This window comes from Oncorhynchus kisutch, linkage group LG7 (assembly GCF_002021735.2).
Source record: "Oncorhynchus kisutch isolate 150728-3 linkage group LG7, Okis_V2, whole genome shotgun sequence".
Lineage (NCBI taxonomy): Eukaryota > Metazoa > Chordata > Actinopteri > Salmoniformes > Salmonidae > Oncorhynchus > Oncorhynchus kisutch.
This window is the reverse complement of record NC_034180.2, coordinates 50572706-50592705: the sequence shown is the minus strand read 5'-3', so window position 1 is coordinate 50592705 and position 20000 is coordinate 50572706. Positions and strand designations below refer to the sequence as shown.

The 20000-nt window shown below is 42.5% G+C and overlaps 4 protein-coding genes across 10 annotated transcripts in view; 1 reads left to right on the top strand and 3 right to left on the bottom strand.

The window, feature by feature from the left end:
- Positions 1–5003, top strand: part of ephx2 (epoxide hydrolase 2, cytoplasmic) — a 36776-nt gene extending 31773 nt beyond the window's left edge. The window contains exon 19 of the mRNA XM_031829259.1: positions 3682–5003. Coding sequence (XP_031685119.1) covers positions 3682–3766 — 85 coding nt within the window. The 3' untranslated portion in view covers positions 3767–5003. The remainder of the gene's footprint in view (positions 1–3681) is intronic.
- A 2363-nt stretch (positions 5004–7366) lies between these two features.
- Positions 7367–13926, bottom strand: plaat1l (phospholipase A and acyltransferase 1-like). Of its 4 annotated transcripts, none has more exons than XM_020488426.2 (5): positions 13817–13926; positions 12538–12667; positions 12194–12282; positions 11599–11763; positions 7367–11287 (listed from the first exon to the last, which is right to left on the bottom strand). In XM_020488426.2, the coding sequence occupies exons 1-5, from the start codon at positions 13823–13825 to the stop codon at positions 11222–11224; spliced, it is 459 nt and encodes a 152-aa protein (XP_020344015.1). In that variant the 5' UTR covers positions 13826–13926; the 3' UTR covers positions 7367–11221. The 4 variants fall into 4 exon arrangements, with proteins under 4 accessions (XP_020344015.1, XP_031685116.1, XP_031685115.1 ...); XM_031829256.1 differs by having other exon boundaries at positions 11685–11763; positions 13817–13850; XM_031829255.1 differs by having other exon boundaries at positions 11599–12282; positions 13817–13850.
- A 4337-nt stretch (positions 13927–18263) lies between these two features.
- znf513b (zinc finger protein 513b) overlaps positions 18264–20000 on the bottom strand; it is a 15813-nt gene continuing 14076 nt past the window's right edge. For all 4 annotated transcript variants that reach the window (XM_031829252.1, XM_031829254.1, XM_031829253.1 and 1 more), the window contains one exon: positions 18264–20000. This exon is cut by the window's right edge and continues 1671 nt beyond it. The gene's annotated coding sequence lies outside the window, so the exon portion shown is untranslated.
- The window catches only part of LOC116374599 (uncharacterized), a 1827-nt gene continuing 90 nt past the window's right edge, over positions 18264–20000 (bottom strand). Inside the window, exons 2-3 of the mRNA XM_031828091.1 lie at positions 19310–19464; positions 18264–19105 (exon numbers count right to left, since the gene is read on the bottom strand). Of these exons, the coding sequence (XP_031683951.1) occupies positions 18265–19105; positions 19310–19464 (996 nt within the window). The 3' untranslated portion in view covers position 18264. The remainder of the gene's footprint in view (positions 19106–19309; positions 19465–20000) is intronic.

Here is a 20000-nt window from a genome sequence, read left to right as displayed (position 1 = left end):
CTGGATTTGGAGATTTTCTACCATTTGTCCTTGCAGAATTTTTCAAGTTCTGTTGAGTTGTAATCAAAAGGAGAGACTTTAGATTTCTTCAAAACAATCAAACTGTATTATTTAATTACTGCAGTAATGGAGCTGGTCGGTCATCACCCCTGGAGGTGATCACTGGGAACTCAACCAGCTGGTCGGTCATCACCCCTGGAGGTGATCACTGGGAACTCAACCAGCTGGTCGGTCATCACCCCTGGAGGTGATCACTGGGAACTCAACCAGCTGGTCGGTCATCACCCCTGGAGGTGATCACTTAGAACTCAACCAGCTGGTCGGTCATCACCCCTGGAGGTGATCACTGAGAACTCAACCAGCTGGTCGGTCATCACCCCTGGAGGTGATCACTGGGAACTCAACCAGCTGGTCGGTCATCACCCCTGGAGGTGATCACTGAGAACTCAACCAGCTGGTCAGTAATCACCCCTGGAGGTGATCGCTGAGAACTCAACCAGCTGGTCAGTAATCACCCCTGGAGGTGATCGCTGAGAACTCAACCAGCTGGTCAGTAATCACCCCTGGAGGTGATCACTGGGAACTCAACCAGCTGGTCGGTCATCACCCCTGGAGGTGATCACTGGGAACTCAACCAGCTGGTCAGTAATCACCCCTGGAGGTGATCACTGGGAACTCAACCAGCTGGTCGGTCATCACCCCTGGAGGTGATCACTTAGAACTCAACCAGCTGGTCGGTCATCACCCCTGGAGGTGATCACTGAGAACTCAACCAGCTGGTCGGTCATCACCCCTGGAGGTGATCACTTAGAACTCAACCAGCTGGTCGGTCATCACCCCTGGAGGTGATCACTGAGAACTCAACCAGCTGGTCGGTCATCACCCCTGGAGGTGATCACTTAGAACTCAACCAGCTGGTCAGTAATCACCCCTGGAGGTGATCGCTGAGAACTCAACCAGCTGGTCAGTAATCACCCCTGGAGGTGATCGCTGAGAACTCAACCAGCTGGTCGGTCATCACCCCTGGAGGTGATCACTTAGAACTCAACCAGCTGGTCGGTCATCACCCCTGGAGGTGATCACTGAGAACTCAACCAGCTGGTCAGTAATCACCCCTGGAGGTGATCGCTGAGAACTCAACCAGCTGGTCAGTAATCACCCCTGGAGGTGATCACTGAGAACTCAACCAGCTGGTCAGTAATCACCCCTGGAGATGATCACTGAGAATTCAACCAGCTGGTCAGTAATCACCCCTGGAGGTGATCACTGAGAACTCAACCAGCTGGTCAGTAATCACCACTGGAGGTGATCACTGAGAACTCAACCAGCTGGTCAGTAATCACCCCTGGAGGTGATCACTGAGAACTCAACCAGCTGGTCAGTAATCACCCCTGGAGGTGATCACTGAGAACTCAACCAGCTGGTCGGTCATCACCCCTGGAGGTGATCACTGAGAACTCAACCAGCTGGTCGGTCATCACCCCTGGAGGTGATCACTGAGAACTCAACCAGCTGGTCGGTCATCACCCCTGGAGGTGACCACAGAGAACTCACCCAGCTGGTCGGTCATCACCCCTGGAGGTGATCGCTGAGAACTCAACCAGCTGGTCAGTAATCACCCCTGGAGGTGATCACTGAGAACTCAACCAGCTGGTCAGTAATCACCCCTGGAGGTGACCACTGAGAACTCAACCAGCTGGTTTGGGCCACAGCATTTTATATCAAATTCCATCCTCCTTCAGTTTACATAACACACAACAGATGTATGGAATGGATCACACGGTTAGGATTAGTATAAAATATACTTATAGATCACAGCAGACAGTATCTGTTGTAAAAAACGTTTTCATTGTGTAGTGATCAGTGTCCCCAACCCCAAACTGGAGCCATGTCTCCCTGGTAACATATAGAGCAGAAACATTAACTCATGCTCTGGAAAGCGGAGATGAAATGTGGAATCCCCAAAGACCTCGTAAATCTCCTGTCAGGGGCCCACTTTCAGTTCACCACAGACACAATAGAGAGTTATAATATATAATATTATATTCTGTTGCATAACACAACCATTTGATGCAATGATAGTATTATAACGTAGGCTTGTAATTTCCACCATACAAAGCACACCTGTTAATTGAAATGCAATCCAGGTGACTACCTCATGAAGCTGGTTGAGAGTATGCCAAGAGTGTGCAAAGTTGTCAAAGCAAAAGGGTGGCTACTTTTGGTTACTTCATGATTTCATGTGTTATTTTATTGTTTTGATGTCTTCACTATTATTCTACATTATAGAACATAGTAAAATAAAGAAAAACCCTTGAATGAGTCGGTGTGTCCAAACTTTTGACTGGTACTGTATATGTAAATGAGATATTTCTGTATTTCATTATCAGTAAATCTGAAGGATTTTCTAAAAATGTGTCATCACTTTGTGATTATGAGCTACTGTCTGATGGGTGCTACATTTTTTTTCTCTCCATTGAATCCACTTTGAATACATATCTGTATTCAAAGTGGATAATGAAATACAGAAATATTTCATTTACATTGTTTGTTGTAGTGAAAGAAGTGTAAAGAAAAATGTGGTTGAGGTATGTAACAGACCAGGACCAGAGCTACTAGTCGTCCGGCTGTAACTCAACGAATTGTGGAATAAGTCAAGGGGTATGAGTACTGTCTTTATTCAAGAATTAAAAAAATTATTAAGTAATCAAATAACCTTTATTTTACTAGGCAAGTCAGTTAAGAACAAATTCTTATTTTCAATGACGGCCTAGGAACAGTGGGTTAACTGCCTGTTCAGGGGCAGAACAACAGATTTGTACCTTGTCAGCTCGGGGATTTGAACTTGCAACATTTCGGTTACTAGTCCAACGCTCTAACCACTAGGCTACCCTGCCACCCCATATACCAGGGTGTCTGCCTATCATTGTGTTTACTTGATAACTACCTACACAAATAGCTAGCTAGAACAAAGTGTTGATAAGATAAATTCATGAAAAAGATTAAAAGCAATACAAATAAGTTCTCCAGTAGGCAGTAGGCATTAAAGTATGTAATGTGAATAAATGATGTTTAATGGTCATTCACTAACATTATGTGTTGTTATAGCAACCCAGTGTCAGGATGAAGGCAGGTGATGACTGAGGGAAGCTCTAAAATTTTTAAAAAATATCTAAAATACTTTAAAATCATTAAATTATTTCATAATTCATTAATTCATGTTTTTTTATTGCAATCTGTGATTATTTTTTATAACCGAAAAATTGAACCGACCTCAAAAAGCACTAATCGCTCAGCACTAATACAAACACACAGACACACACACACACACACAGTCTTGTACAACTAACCTTGTGGAGACACACAATTCAGTCCCATTCAAAATTCTATTTTCCCTAAACATTAACCCTAACCCTTACTCTAATCCTAAACCTAACCTGAAAACCTGGCCTCATTTTTTATTTCAAAAATATATTTTTGTGGTATAAACTGCGGTGTATTAGCAAACATATTTGTGTATATTGGCAGATAGATTAGGCATACCTTGGGTGTTTATATTGTGTGTGTGTGTGTGTGTGTGTGTGTGTGTGTGTGTGTGTGTGTGTGTGTGTGTGTGTGTGTGTGTGTGTGTGTGTGTGTGTGTGTGTGTGTGTGTGTGTGTGTGTGTGTGTTGTTTTTCAGGCCATCTGAGCTGAACACCATTCTGATCTCATGGCTGAAGGACACTCACAGCAACATGGGGGTTGCCGTGACACCCAAGCTGTGATCAGTTACCACAGTGGCCACTTCTCGGAGCCTGGTTCCTCTCTAGGTTTCTTCCTTGGTTCCTGCAGGTTGATGTTTATTGGGATGAGTCTAGTCCTGGAGGCAGAACTGAGCCATTTGCACGAGATGGGCCAGCTGCAAAGTCAAAATTGGCTATATAAAAATATATATACACTGAACAAAAATATAAACGTGATATCTAACAATTTCAAAGATTTTACTGAGTTATAGTTCAAATAAGGAAATCAGTCCATTTAAATACATTTATTAGGCCCTAATGTATGGATTTCACATGACTGGGCAGGGTCGTAGGCCCACCCACTTGGCAGCCAGGCCCACCCACTGGGGAGCCAGGCCCAGCCAATCAGAATTAGTTTTTCCCCCACAAAAGGGCTTTATTACAGACAGAAATACTCCTCAGTTTCATCAGCTGTCCAGGGGTGGCTGGTCTCAGATGATCCCACAGATGAAGAAGCCGGATATGGAGGTCTTGGGCTGGCATGGTTACACATGGTCTGCGGTTGTGAGGCCGGATGTCCTGCCAAATTCTCTAAAATGATGTTGGAGGCGGCTTTGGTAGAGAAATGAACATTACATTATCTGGCAACAGCTCTGGTGGACATTCCTGTAGTTTGCATGTTAATTGCACATTCACTCAAAATTTGAGACATCTGAAGGCATAGTTTTGTGACAAAACTGCACATTTTAGAGTGGCTTTTTATTGTCCCCAGCACAAGGTGCACCTGTGTATTTATCATACTGTTTAATCAGCTTTTTGATATGCCACACCTGTCAGGTGGATGGATTATCTTGGCAATGGAGAAATGCTGACTAACAGGGATGTAAACAAATTTGTGGACAAAATTTAAGAGAAATGTTGTTTTTTTTTGCGTAGGGAACATTTCTGAGATCTTTTATTTAAGCTCATGAAACATGGGACCAACACTTCATATTTTTGTTCAGTATATAATTGAACGTTGGGCATAAGGTTAACAGTGTGCTTAAGGTTAGGTTCTATAACATTGTGACTGTGCCAGCTAGTGACCACCCTGCAGAGCTGCCTCCAGAACACGAGTCATCCCAATAAATGCAAACTTTCCTTCTTGAGAGGTTTTTCAACTATGCTTCTGCCTCAACATTGCTTGCTCTCTGTTAGCCTGGACATCTGCAAAGCACTTGGTGACAACTGCTGATGTAAAAAGGGCTTTATAAAATAAATTTGATTGATTGACAATTTATTCCCCTTTAAGTGTACTACTTTTCAAAATGCACTTTCTAGTGCACTGGGAAATGGGCTGAGCATTCATAATGATTGATTATTGATACAGACAACGCTTGACTCTTCTGAAGAGATACACCCACAGTGGGCAAAAAAGGCTGAAAACCACAACACTTCTAGCACGAGGTCTCAAAACTTCCCCTTTAAATGAGACATTTCATGAGAAAGTGACGATTTAATATATGCAGATAAAAACAGTGTGGTAATGTTGTGTATATCTATGCAGTTGTGAGCAGCAATGTTCCATTCTCGTTTTGCAAAACTGTATCCCTCGACAACACAGAACTAAAGTATTGCGTAATTGGTCTTTTTTAATTGGTCAGCTGCTCGGTTAAGTTCTGGGTCCATACATGTTAGGAGAAGATATGAAGAGATGCCAGAACCGTATCTAGGAGCTCCACCCTCTCTCTTTTGAAGTTAAGGACAAATGCCCCTCCCCCTTTTACAAAATTCAAAAGATACTAAAATCCTTCGAAATCGTGATTTGTCTAAATAACCAGTGATGAAAAAACTCAAACACTGGATCTATTTCTGGTCGTTAGCTATTGGGGGCCCTAAGTATAAAAACAGATCAATGGTAGCATTTATGTTGACAGAGTCTGTCCACCAGTGATGATGCAACAATCGATGCATCCCATCTATTTGACATGTTGTGGTTAGGATACTTTGTGGACTGCCTGTCTTGAGTTTATTTTATCCACACGGGCAGGGATATAATTAACCAATAAGGACCGAGGAGGTGTGGTATACGGCCAATATACCACGGCTAAGGGTTGTTCTTAGGCACGATGCAACACGGAGTGCCTGGATACAGCCCTTTAGCCGTGGTATATTGGCCGTATACCACAAACCCCCAAGGGGCCTTATTGCTATTATAAACTGGTTACCAACATAATTAGAGCAGTAAAAATACACGTTTTGTCCTAACCTGTGGTATACGGTCTGATATACCACGGCTGTCGGACAATCAGCATTCATGCCTCGAACCACCCAGTTTATATTAGTTATTATTAGCTTATCTTCTACCATAACTTAACTATGAATATGCCTACTAGCTAACAACTATAATGTCATTATTATTCAACAATTATAATTTGAGGTGTTCTGTCGACTGTGTGTTCTCCTGTTGATTGAAAGCCCTATTTTAATGGTATTTGTCCTGCACTGGGCTTCATACTATTAAACTGGCTGTGAGAAAGGTCGAGGGCTGGGTGAGACGGGAGGAGATTAGTGGGTGATGATTTGGACAGCGTCACACTGGTTCTATAACCCAGCGACACTCACCCACTCTCTGTCACTGAGGTCTATCTCTCTGTTTATCTATCTCTCTTTCTCTAGCTACTATCTATCTCTTTCTGTTTATCTCTCTTTCTCTAGCTACTATCTCTCTCTTTCTCTAGCTACTATCTATCTCTTTCTGTTTATCTCTCTCTCTCTTTCTCTAGCTACTATCTCTTTCTCTAGCTACTAGCATATTCCTATGTACACCATTAGCATATTCCTATGTACACCATTAGCATATTCCTATGTACAACATTAGCATATTCCTATGTACACCATTAGCATATTCCTATGTACACCATTAGCATATTCATATGTACACCATTAGTATATTCCTATGTACATCATTAGCATATTCCTAGTCCACAGACTAGACTGTGTATGTTTAGCAAAGTATCTCTACCACACACAGTCCCTCTCTTCTGTCTGCGTGTGTTTTAGTCTCAGCGTTTAAATAGAACCCCCACTCTCTGTCAGGTCACTCTCTGTCTTCAAGACTGAGCAGCCGTGGGTGTGTCAGGTCACTCTCTGTCAGGTCACTCTCTGTCAGGTCACTCTCTGTTAGGTCACTCTCTGTCAGGTCACTCTCTTGTTAGGTCATTCTCTGAATAGGTCACTCTCTTGTTAGGTCACTCTCTTGTTAGGTCACTGTCAGGTCACTCTCTGTCAGGTCACTCTCTTGTTAGGTCACTCTCTTGTTAGGTCACTCTCTGTCTTCAAGACTGAGCAGCTGTGGGTCTGTTAGGTCACTCTCTGTTAGGTCTCTCTCTGTCAGGTTACTCTCATGTTAGGTCACTCTCTTGTTAGGTCACCTGCCACAAACCAGTAGGCGATGGTGTTAGGACTTGACTGTGGATCAATACCACCAATGTTTCTAGACCCACTGATGCACAGAGAGGAGGCGTGATCCAACACAACTTTTTATATTTATGCTTCAGGAAATGTTACTGCAGATTAACTGTCCAGCTTTCCTCCACGATGCTATACACTTTCCTTTATTGTGCCACGTCTTTCCATTCCCCTGAACACAAACACAACAGATTCACACTTTCTCCATTGTTTCATTTGACCACATCACAATAACAACAATTGCATTCCATCTCATATTATTTCACACTCATCCCTTAAAACTGAAGACGTAAAAACCCATACTCAACCCCTGCCTCTTTCTCGCTTCTTTCTCTCTCCATCTTCTCTCTCTCATTCTCTCTCTTTCTCTGACACACAGACAGAGGAAACTTTATTTAAATCTAATTTTATTAGTCACATGCGTCGAATACAACAGGTGTAGATCTTACCGTGAAATGCTTACTTACAAGCCCTCAACCAACAATGCCGTTTTATATAATCTAGATCATGTTCAACCTGAAAGTCTAAACTAAAATGGAAGATAACATGACCCGATATCAGCAGACTGGGCTGGAGTTATACACTACACTGGGGTTGTACACTACACTGGGGTTGTACACTACACTGGGGTTGTACACTACACTGGGGTTATACACTACACTGGAGTTGTACACTACACTAGAGTTATATACTACACTGGGGTTATACACTACACTGGGGTTATACACTACACTGGGGTTGTACACTACACTGGAGTTGTACACTACACTGGAGTTATATACTACACTGGGGTTATACACTACATTGGGGTTATACACTACACTGGGGTTATACACTACACTGGGGTTGTACACTACACTGGAGTTGTACACTACACTGGAGTTATATACTACACTGGGGTTATACACTACACTGGGGTTATACACTACACTGGGGTTATACACTACACTGGGGTTATATACTACACTGGGGTTATACACTACACTGGAGTTGTACACTACACTGGAGTTATATACTACACTGGGGTTATACACTACACTGGGGTTATACACTACACTGGGGTTATATACTACACTGGAGTTATATACTACACTGGAGTTATATACTACACCGGAGTTATATACTACACTGGGGTTATACACTACACTGGGGTTATACACTACACTGCGGTTATACACTACACTGGGGTTATATACTACACTGGGGTTATACACTACACTGGAGTTATACACTACACTGGAGTTGTACACTACACTGGAGTTATATACTACACTGGGGTTATACACTACACTGGGGTTATACACTACACTGGGGTTATATACTACACTGGAGTTATATACTACACTGGAGTTATATACTACACCGGAGTTATATACTACACTGGAGTTATACACTACACTGGGGTTATACACTACACTGGAGTTATACACTACACTGGAGTTATACACTACACTGGAGTTATATACTACCCTGGAGTTATATACTACACTGGAGTTGTACACCAGACTGGAGTTATATACTACACTGGAGTTATACACTACACTGGGGTTATACACTACACTGGAGTTATATACTACACTGGAGTTATACACTACACTGGGGTTATACACTACACTGTAGTTATTATACACTACACTGGAGTTATATACTACACTGGAGTTATACACTACACTGGGGTTATACACTACACTGGAGTTATATACTACACTGGAGTTATACAAGACACTGGAGTTATTATACACTACACTGGAGTTATATACTACACTGGAGTTATACACTACACTGGGGTTATACACTACACTGTAGTTATTATACACTACACTGGAGTTATATACTACACTGGAGTTATACACTACACTGGGGTTATACACTACACTGGAGTTATACACTACACTGGGGTTATACACTACACTGGAGTTATACACTACACTGGGGTTATACACTACACTGGAGTTATACACTACACTGGACTTATATACTACACTGGAGTTATTATACACTACACTGGAGTTATTATACACTACACTGGAGTTATTATATACTACACTGGAGTTATATACTACACTGGTGTTATATACTACACTGGCGTTATTATATACTACACTGTAGTTATTATATACTACACTGGAGTTATACACTACACTGGAGTTATATACTACACTGGAGTTATACACTACACTGGGGTTATACACTACACTGGAGTTATATACTACACTGGAGTTATACAATACACTGGAGTTATACAAGACACTGGAGTTATTATACACTACACTGGAGTTATATACTACACTGGAGTTATACACTACACTGGGGTTATACACTACACTGGAGTTATACACTACACTGGAGTTATACACTACACTGGGGTTATACACTACACTGGAGTTATACACTACACTGGGGTTATACACTACACTGGAGTTATATACTACACTGGAGTTATACAAGACACTGGAGTTATACAAGACACTGGCATTATTATACACTACACTGGAGTTATATACTACACTGGAGTTATATACTACACTGGAGTTATATACTACACTGGAGTTATATACTACACTGGAGTTATACACTACACTGGGGTTATACACTACACTGGAGTTATACACTACACTGGAGTTATTATACACTACACTGGAGTTATACACTACACTGTAGTTATATACTACACTGGAGTTATTATATACTAAACTGGAGTTATTATATACTACACTGGAGTTATACATTACACTGGAGTTATACACTACACTGGACTTATATACTACACTGGAGTTATTATACACTACACTGGAGTTATTATACACTACACTGGAGTTATATACTACACTGGAGTTATTATACACTACACTGGAGTTATACACTACACTGGAGTTATACACTACACTGGAGTTATTATATACTACACTGGAGTTATATACTACACTGGTGTTATATAATACACTGGCGTTATTATATACTACACTGTAGTTATTATATACTACACTGGAGTTATACACTACACTGGAGTTATACACTACACTGTAGTTATTATACACTACACTGGAGTTATACACTATACTGGAGTTATATACTACACTGGAGTTATACACTACACTGGAGTTATACACTACACTGGAGTTATTATATACTACACTGGAGTTATATACTACACTGGTGTTATATACTACACTGGCGTTATTATATACTACACTGTGGTTATTATATACTACACTGGAGTTATACACTACACTGGAGTTATACACTACACTGGAGTTATTATACACTACACTGGAGTTATACACTATACTGGAGTTATATACTACACTGGAGTTATACACTACACTGGAGTTATTATACACTACACTGGTGTTATATACTACACTGGAGTTATTATACACTACACTGGAGTTATTATACACTACACTGGAGTTATATACTACACTGTAGTTATTATACACTACACTGGAGTTATATACTACACTGTAGTTATTATACACTGCACTGGAGTTATACACTTCACTGGAGTTATATACTACACTGGAGTTATACACTACACTGGAGTTATTATACACTATACTGGAGTTATATACTACACTGGAGTTATTATACACTACACTGGAGTTATACACTACACTGGAGTTATACACTACACTGGGGTTGTACACTACACTGGAGTTATTATACACTGCACTGGAGTTATACACTACACTGGAGTTATTATACACTACACTGGAGTTATACACTACACTTGAGTTAAATACTATTTTAACTATACATTCCAATCTGCTATGATTCTCCTTGTTCCTCATTAGCAGGAATCCTTAGGCTGATCCACACCATCCTCACCGCAGTGGAGCAAAACAGAAAGTAAGTTCGCCAGTTGTTTTGGTTTCCTCTGCTGGTGAGGAGTAGAACGACAGGTGATTCTCCCTCGAGGATTTAAAATGAATGTACTGGTGTAAGAAAGGTGATGGCCCAGCATGAGGTCCAGGGAGAGAGGGGGAGAAGGGGGGGAGGGGGCGTCAGACTGTAGGTTCTAGAACACAGCCGCTGTTGTAGTCATTGTTACAACTTCCTCTTCTTAAACAGTTCCTTCCAGGTGGGCAGGATCTGGATGTAGACCTTCTCAATCTGTAACCAATCACAACACACCTTTTCAATCTACAACCAATCACAACAGACCTTCTCAATCTGTAACCAATCACAACACACCTTTTCAATCTACAACCAATCACAACAGACCTTTTCAATCTGTAACCAATCACAACAGACCATTTCAATCTACAACCAATCGCTACAGACGTTTTCAATCTGTAACCAATCACAACATACCTTTTCAATCTACAACCAATCACAACAGACCTTTTCAATCTACAACCAACCACACCAGACATTGTTGCACATGTACCACCATCAAAGACTCTCACCACCCCTACCCTTACCTGTGTAGACTTCTTGAGTCCATATCTGAAGAGCGTGGCCTGGTGTTCAGAGTTATGGAACAAGATGTCGAAGGTGATATCCTTACCCATCATATCGTCTATAGCAGGCTTCACCACAGTGTAGAAGTCCCTGGGAGGATGGATCTCATCCAGCATGTTCCTCACCTACAGCACACATGGTAAGAGGAGCTATGACCTCACACACACATGGTAAGAGGAGCTATGACCTCACCTACACATGGTAAGAGGAGCTATGACCTCACACACACATGGTAAGAGGAGCTATGACCTCACATACACATGGTTGAAGGAGCTATGACCTCACCTACACATTGGTTAGAGGAGCTATGACCTCACATACACACACAATCTAGAATAATCTAAATATTTACCTTTTTTTTAACCTTTATTTGACTAGGCAAGTCAGTGAAGAACAAATTCTTATTTTCAAAGATGGCCTAGGAACAGTGGGTTAACTGCCTGTTCAGGGGCAGAACGACAGACCTTGTCAGCTCAGGGATTTGAACTTACAACCTTTCGGTTACTGGTCCAACACTCTAACCACTAGGCTACCCTGCCGCACTGAGCGTATTACCTTGTATCTCTGTCCCACCACCTCCACTGGGTCCAGTTTGACCTCTGACTTCAGGGCTCGACCAAAAAGCAGGAGCTTCGTCTCCGAGTCTGCACACACACATAGTCAGTCAGTACAGCATAGTGTGTGTGTGTGGACGTGTTTAACTATACTTGTGGGGACCAGAAGTCCAGAAGTCAATGTGACCAACTGGGGACATTTTGTTAATCCCCCACAAGGTCAAATGCTATTTCTAGGGGGGGTTAGTTAGGGGTTAGGGGAAAATAGGAATTTTAATTGGACTGAATTGTGTGTCCACACAAGGTGAGCTGTACAAGACTGTGTGTGTGTATATATAGACAGACCTCTGCAGGTGAGATGTGCTACGTAGGGCACTCCATCTCTCTCTCCGTAGTAAATTCCGAAATGGGAGAAGTATTTATTCCGAGGAAACTCCAGGATGTCTCCTGGGAACGGCTTTGGATGAGAACTCCCCTACAAGGCAGAGAGAGAGACTGAGACACAGTCTCACTCACTCACTCACTAACTCACCCACCCACCCACAGTCTCACTCACTCACAGTCTCACTCACTCACTCACCCACCCACAGTCTCACTCACTCACTCACTCACTCACTCACTCACTCACTCACTCACTCACTCACTCACCCACCCACAGTCTCACTCACTCACTCACCCACCCACAGTCTCACTCACTCACCCAGTCTCACTCACTCACCCACCCACCCAGTCTCACTCACTCTCTCTCTCTCTCTCACTCACTCACTCACTCACTCACTCACTCACTCACTCACCCACCCACCCACCCACCCACCCACCCACCCACCCACAGTCTCACTCTCACTCACAGTCTCACACACACACACACACACAACCCAACCCCAAACTCAGAACCAACCCCCCCCCGCCCCCACTACAGTTGTTGTGTTGTTAGTAAATGTTAGCTGCTAGTACTACAGATCGGTATTTCCTCTAATCTGAAGTCATTACAGAATCTAACATTCATGATAAAATAATGTCAGATCACAGAACAAACCTAACACAATAACAGTATACCATCTAATCATAAGATACGATGAAGAGTCGAAGTATCCTATGATGTGAAGTATCCTATCCTACCATTACAAGGTATAGTAATGATCTGAAGTATCCTACCAGGTATAGAATTGATCTGAGGTATCCTACCAGGTATAGTAATGATCTGAAGTATCCTACCAGGTATAGTAATGATCTGAAGTATCCTACCAGGTATAGTAATGATCTGAAGGATCCTACCAGGTATAGTAATGATCTGAAGTATCCTACCAGGTAATTTATTTTTATTTATTTTTACCTTTATTTTACGAGGCAAGTCAGTTAAGAACAAATTCTTATTTTCAATGACGGCCTAGGAACAGTGGGTTAACTGCCTGTTCAGGGGCAGAACGACAGATTTTGTACCTTGTCAGCTCGTATAACAATGATATGATGAAGTATCCATACCAGGTGCAGAAATGATCTCAAGTATCCTAGCAGGTATAGTAATGATATGAAGTGTCCTACCAGGTATAGAAATGATATGATGAAGTATCCTACCAGGTATCAGGAATGATCTGACTATAATAACAGAAAAGTAGCATCATACCAGGCCCATGGTGTTAGCTGTGTTGGTTCTTCTGTGTGCGTTGAAAATCAGGTCACACAAGGACAAAAGAGCATGTGGAGATGATCTCAGTCATGTTTTGCATAGGGGACCCTGACAATATGAGCCCCCCCCCGCATTAAATCTATTCTTCTTCATCAGGAAACACCTGTTGACACACACCCTAAACTAGACAGAAATAACACATATTGAATCATGTAGTAACCAAAAAATTTGTTAAATAAATCTAAATATATTTTATATTTGAGATTCTTCAAAGTAGCCACCATTTGCCTTGATGACAGCTTTGCACACTCTTGGCATTCTCTCAACCAGCTTCATGAGGTAGTCACCTTGGAATGCATTTCAATTAACAGGTCTGCCTTGTTAAAAGGTCATGTGTTGAATTTCTTTCCTTCTTAATGCGTTTGAGACCATTAGTAGCATACAGAAGATGGCCCTATTTGGTAAAAGTCCAAGTCCATATTATGGCAAGAACAGCTCAAATAAGCAAAGAGAAACGACAGTCCATCATTACTTTAAGACAAGAAGGTCAGACAATATGAAACATTTCAAGAAAGTTCCTTCAAGTGGAGTCGCAAAAACCATCAAGTGCTGAAACTGAGGACCGCCACAGGAAGGGAAGATCCAGAGTTACCTCTGCTTCAGAGTTCGAGTAACAGACACATCTCAACATCAACTGTTCAGAGGAGACTGTGTGAATCAGGCCTTCATGGTCAAATTGCTGCAAAAGAAACCACTTCTAAAAGGACACCAATTACCCACCATGAAGCATGGAGGAGGTGTGATGGTGCTCTGCTGGTGACACTGTTAGTGATTTATTTAGAATTTAAGGCACACATAACCAGCATGGCTACCACAGCATTCTGCAGTGATACGCCATCCCATCTGGTTTGAGCTTAGTGGGACTATCATTTGTTTTTCAACAGGACAATGACCCAACACACCTCCAGGCTGTGTAAGGGCTATTTTTCCAAGGAGAATGATGGAGTGCTGCATCAGATGACCTGGCCTGCAAAATCCCCCCAACCTCAAACAAATTGAGATGGTTTGGGATAAGTTGGACCGCAGAGTGAAGGAAAAGCAGCCAACAAGTGCTCAGTATATGTGGGAAGCTGGTTGAGAGAATGCCAAGAGTGTGCGAAGCTGTCATCAAGGCAAAGGGTGACTAATTAAATATATTCCGATTTTGTTTTACACTTTTGTTTTTACTGCATGATTCCATGTGTTATTTCATAGTTTTGATGTCTTCACTATGATTCCACAATGTAGAAAATAGTCAAAAATAAATAAAAACCCTTGAAAGTCCAAACTTTTGACTGGTACTGTATATATATATATAATATATATATTTCACCATCGTCTAAATAGATATATACAGTCAGGTCCATAAAAATTTGGACATTGACCAAGTTATTATTATTTTGGCTGTCTACAACAGCATATTGTAGTTGAAATGTGAGTTTAAAGTGCACTTTTAGCTTTAATTTCAGGGGATTTACATCCAAATCTGGTGAACGGTGTAGAAATTACAGCACTTTTTATATGTGGCCCTCCACCCTTTCTAAGGGATCAAAAGTCATTGGACAATTGGTTGCTCAGGTGTTCCGTGGCCAGGTGTGTGTTATTACCTCATTAGTTCATTTGGTAAGCATATAAAAGGTCTTGAGTTGATTTCAAGTGTGGCATTTTTGCATTTGGAATCTGTTACTGTTAACCCTCAATATGAAGTCCAAAGAGCTGTCACTGCCAGTGAAACAAACCCTCAATATGAAGTCCAGAGAGCTGTCTGTCACTGCCAGTGAAGCAAACCCTCAATATGAAGTCCAGAGAGCTGTCTGTCACTGCCAGTGAAACAAACCCTCAATATGAAGTCCAGAGAGCTGTCTGTCACTGCCAGTGAAACAAACCCTCAATATGAAGTCCAAAGCGCTGTCACTGCCAGTGAAGCAAACCCTCAATATGAAGTCCAGAGAGCTGTCTGTCACTGCCAGTGAAGCAAACCCTCAATATGAAGTCCAAAGAGCTGTCACTGCCAGTGAAGCAAACCCTCAATATGAAGTCCAAAGAGCTGTCACTGCCAGTGAAACAAACCCTCAATATGAAGTCCAAAGAGCTGTCACTGCCAGTGAAACAAACCCTCAATATGAAGTCCAAAGAGCTGTCACTGCCAGTGAAACAAACCCTCAATATGAAGTCCAAAGAGCTGTCACTGCCAGTGAAACAAACCCTCAATATGAAGTCCAAAGAGCTGTCACTGCCAGTGAAACAAACCCTCAATATGAAGTCCAAAGAGCTGTCACTGCCAGTGAAACAAACCCTCAATATGAAGTCCAGAGAGCTGTCTGTCACTGCCAGTGAAGCAAACCCTCAATATGAAGTCCAGAGAGCTGTCTGTCACTGCCAGTGAAACAAACCCTCAATATGAAGTCCAAAGAGCTGTCACTGCCAGTGAAGCAAACCCTCAATATGAAGTCCAGAGAGCTGTCTGTCACTGCCAGTGAAGCAAACCCTCAATATGAAGTCCAAAGAGCTGTCACTGCCAGTGAAGCAAACCCTCAATATGAAGTCCAAAGAGCTGTCACTGCCAGTGAAACAAACCCTCAATATGATGTCCAAAGAGCTGTCACTGCCAGTGAATCAAGCCGTCATTAGGCTGACAAATCAAAACAAACCCATCAGAGTGATAGCAAAATCATTAGGTGTGGCCACTGGTGAGCTCAGGAACACCAAAAGGTCCGGAAGAACACGGAAAACAACTGTGGTGGATGACAGAATGGTTTCCATGGTGAAGAAAAAAACTTTTCACAACAGTCGGCCAGATCAACAACACCCTCCAGGAGGAAGGTCCTCTATCTGCGTCAAAGTCAACAATCAAGAGAAGACTTCACCAGAGTAAATACACAAGACGTAAACCATTTCTCAAAAACAGGAAGACCAGATTAGTGTTTGCTCCCTCTCTTTTTTTTTTTTCACCTGCAGTTCTGGAACAACATCCTATAAAGAGATGAGACAAAGATCAACTTGTACCAGAATGATGGGAAGAGAAGAGTTATGGAGAAGGGAAGGAACTGCTCATCATCTGAAGCATACCACCTCATCTGCGAAGCATGGTGGAGGTAGTGGTATGGAGAAGGGAAGGAACTGCTCATCATCTGAAGCATACCACCTCATCTGTGAAGCATGGTGGAGGTAGTGGTATGGAGAAGGGAAGGAACTGCTCATCATCTGAAGCATACCACCTCATCTGTGAAGCATGGTGGAGGTAGTGGTATGGAGAAGGGAAGGAACTGCTCATCATCTGAAGCATACCACCTCATCTGTGAAGCATGGTGGAGGTAGTGGTATGGAGAAGGGAAGGAACTGCTCATGATCCGAAGCATACCACCTCATCTGTGAAGTATGGTGGAGGTAGTGGTATGGAGAAGGGAAGGAACTGCTCATGATCCGAAGCATACCAACTCATCTGTGAAGCATGGTGGAGGTAGTGGTATGGAGAAGGGAAGGAACTGCTCATCATCTGAAGCATACCACCTCATCTGTGAAGCATGGTGGAGGTAGTGGTATGGAGAAGGGAAGGAACTGCTCATCATCTGAAGCATACCACCTCATCTGTGAAGCATGGTGGAGGTAGTGGTATGGAGAAGGGAAGGAACTGCTCATGATCCGAAGCATACCACCTCATCTGTGAAGTATGGTGGAGGTAGTGGTATGGAGAAGGGAAGGAACTGCTCATGATCCGAAGCATACCACCTCATCTGTGAAGCATGGTGGAGGTAGTGGTATGGAGAAGGGAAGGAACTGCTCATGATCCGAAGCATACCAACTCATCTGTGAAGCATGGTGGAGGTAGTGGTATGGAGAAGGGAAGGAACTGCTCATCATCTGAAGCATACCAACTCATCTGTGAAGCATGGTGGAGGTAGTGGTATGGAGAAGGGAAGGAACTGCTCATCATCTGAAGCATACCACCTCATCTGTGAAGCATGGTGGAGGTATGGAGAAGGGAAGGAACTGCTCATGATCCGAAGCATACCAACTCATCTGTGAAGCATGGTGGAGGTGGTGTTATGGCGTGGGCATGTATGGCTGCCAGTGGAACTGCTTCCCTTGTATTTAGTGATGATGTGACTGCTGACAAAAACAGCCGGATAAATTCTGAAGTGTTTGGGGCTAATGATATTATCTGCTCAGATTCAGCCAAAAGCTTCAAAACTCATTGGACAGCGCTTCACAGTGCAGATGGACAACGACCCAAAAATGATGCAAAGTGTGTCACTGTCCAAATACCTATGGACCTGAGTGTGTGTATATATATATATATATATATATATATATATATATTTCATCATCATCTAACTTGACAGAAAGACATACCTCAAAAGATAGACGACCATCACCACTACAAAACCTACAAAAAGCAAGACACTTCAGTCAAAAGTCTTTATTTCAGTACTAGAGATGTAGAAGGCACAATGTGCAGACAGTAAATGTGGTCCTGTCTGTTCTCTGAGTAGCCTTACAATCAGCAGGGGTCCTGTCTGTTCTCTGAGTAGTCTTACAATCAGCAGGGGTCCTGTCTGTTCTCTCAACAGGGGTCCTGTCTGTTCTCTGAGTAGTCTTACAATCAACAGGGGTCCTGTCTGTTCTCTGAGTAGTCTTACAATCAACAGGGGTCCTGTCTGTTCTCTGAGTAGCCTTATAATCAACAGGGGTCCTGTCTGTTCTCTGAGTAGTCTTACAATCAACAGGGGTCCTGTCTGTTCTCTCAACAGGGGTCCTGTCTGTTCTCTGAGTAGTCTTACAATCAGCAGGGGTCCTGTCTGTTCTCTGAGTAGTCTTACAATCAACAGGGGTCCTGTCTGTTCTCTGAGTAGCCTTACAATCAACAGGGGTCCTGTCTGTTCTCTGAGTAGCCTTACAATCAGCAGGGGTCCTGTCTGTTCTCTGAGTAGCCTTACAATCAGCAGGGGTCCTGTCTGTTCTCTGAGTAGCCTAACAATCAACAGGGGTCCTGTCTGTTCTCTGAGTAGCCTTACAATCAGCAGGGGTCCTGTCTGTTCTCTAAGTAGCCTAACAATCAACAGGGGTCCTGTCTGTTCTCTCAACAGGGGTCCTGTCTGTTCTCTGAGTAGTCTTACAATCAACAGGGTCCTGTCTGTTCTCTGAGTAGTCTTACAATCAACAGGGGTCCTGTCTGTTCTCTGAGTAGCCTTACAATCAACAGGGGTCCTGTCTGTTCTCTGAGTAGCCTTACAATCAGCAGGGGTCCTGTCTGTTCTCTGAGTAGCCTAACAATCAGCAGGGGTCCTGTCTGTTCTCTCAACAGGGGTCCTGTCTGTTCTCCGAGTAGTCTTACAATCAACAGGGGTCCTGTCTGTTCTCTGAGTAGTCTTACAATCAACAGGGGTCCTGTCTGTTCTCTGAGTAGCCTTATAATCAACAGGGGTCCTGTCTGTTCTCTCAACAGGGGTCCTGTCTGTTCTCTGAGTAGTCTTACAATCAACAGGGGTCCTGTCTGTTCTCTCAGCAGGGGTCCTGTCTGTTCTCTCAACAGGGGTCCTGTCTGTTCTCTCAACAGGGGTCCTGTCTGTTCTCTCAACAGGGGTCCTGTCTGTTCTCTGAGTAGCCTAACAATCAGCAGGCGTCCTGTCTGTTCTCTCAGCAGGGGTCCTGTCTGTTCTCTCAACAGGGGTCCTGTCTGTTCTCTCAACAGGGGTCCTGTCTGTTCTCTGAGTAGCCTTACAACAGGGGTGTATTTACAAAGAGCCAAATGGAAGCAAAGGGACAAGACTTCAAACTCTCCATTTCTGTTTCTAAACATTTTGAAACTGCTACTGTGTGCTAGGCATCGTCTCCAATGAGAATACAACGTGATGTCTGCCAACACAATACTATTTTCTGAGAAACACTGTTCAAATCAACTAAAATATATCAGAATAAATAAAAAATAAACTCTTTATCTGTATCACAAATACATTCTTTACAGATTTTTGGTTTTGGAATATACAATTTAGAAATGGCCTAAATCTAAATCAAAACATACTATTTTCGAACAACTTTATTAAAAACAACATTTAACCATTCAAAAATAAAAGGATGAATCTTGAATCCCACAGACACACCATTTAATGCCCTAAGGCCAGTGCAGTGTTCAGATCCAGGA

Coding starts and splice junctions, on each gene's coding strand:
- plaat1l (XM_031829255.1), bottom strand. CDS start 10,965: ATGAGGAACAAGGAGAATCATAGCAGATTGGAATGTATAGTTAAAATA.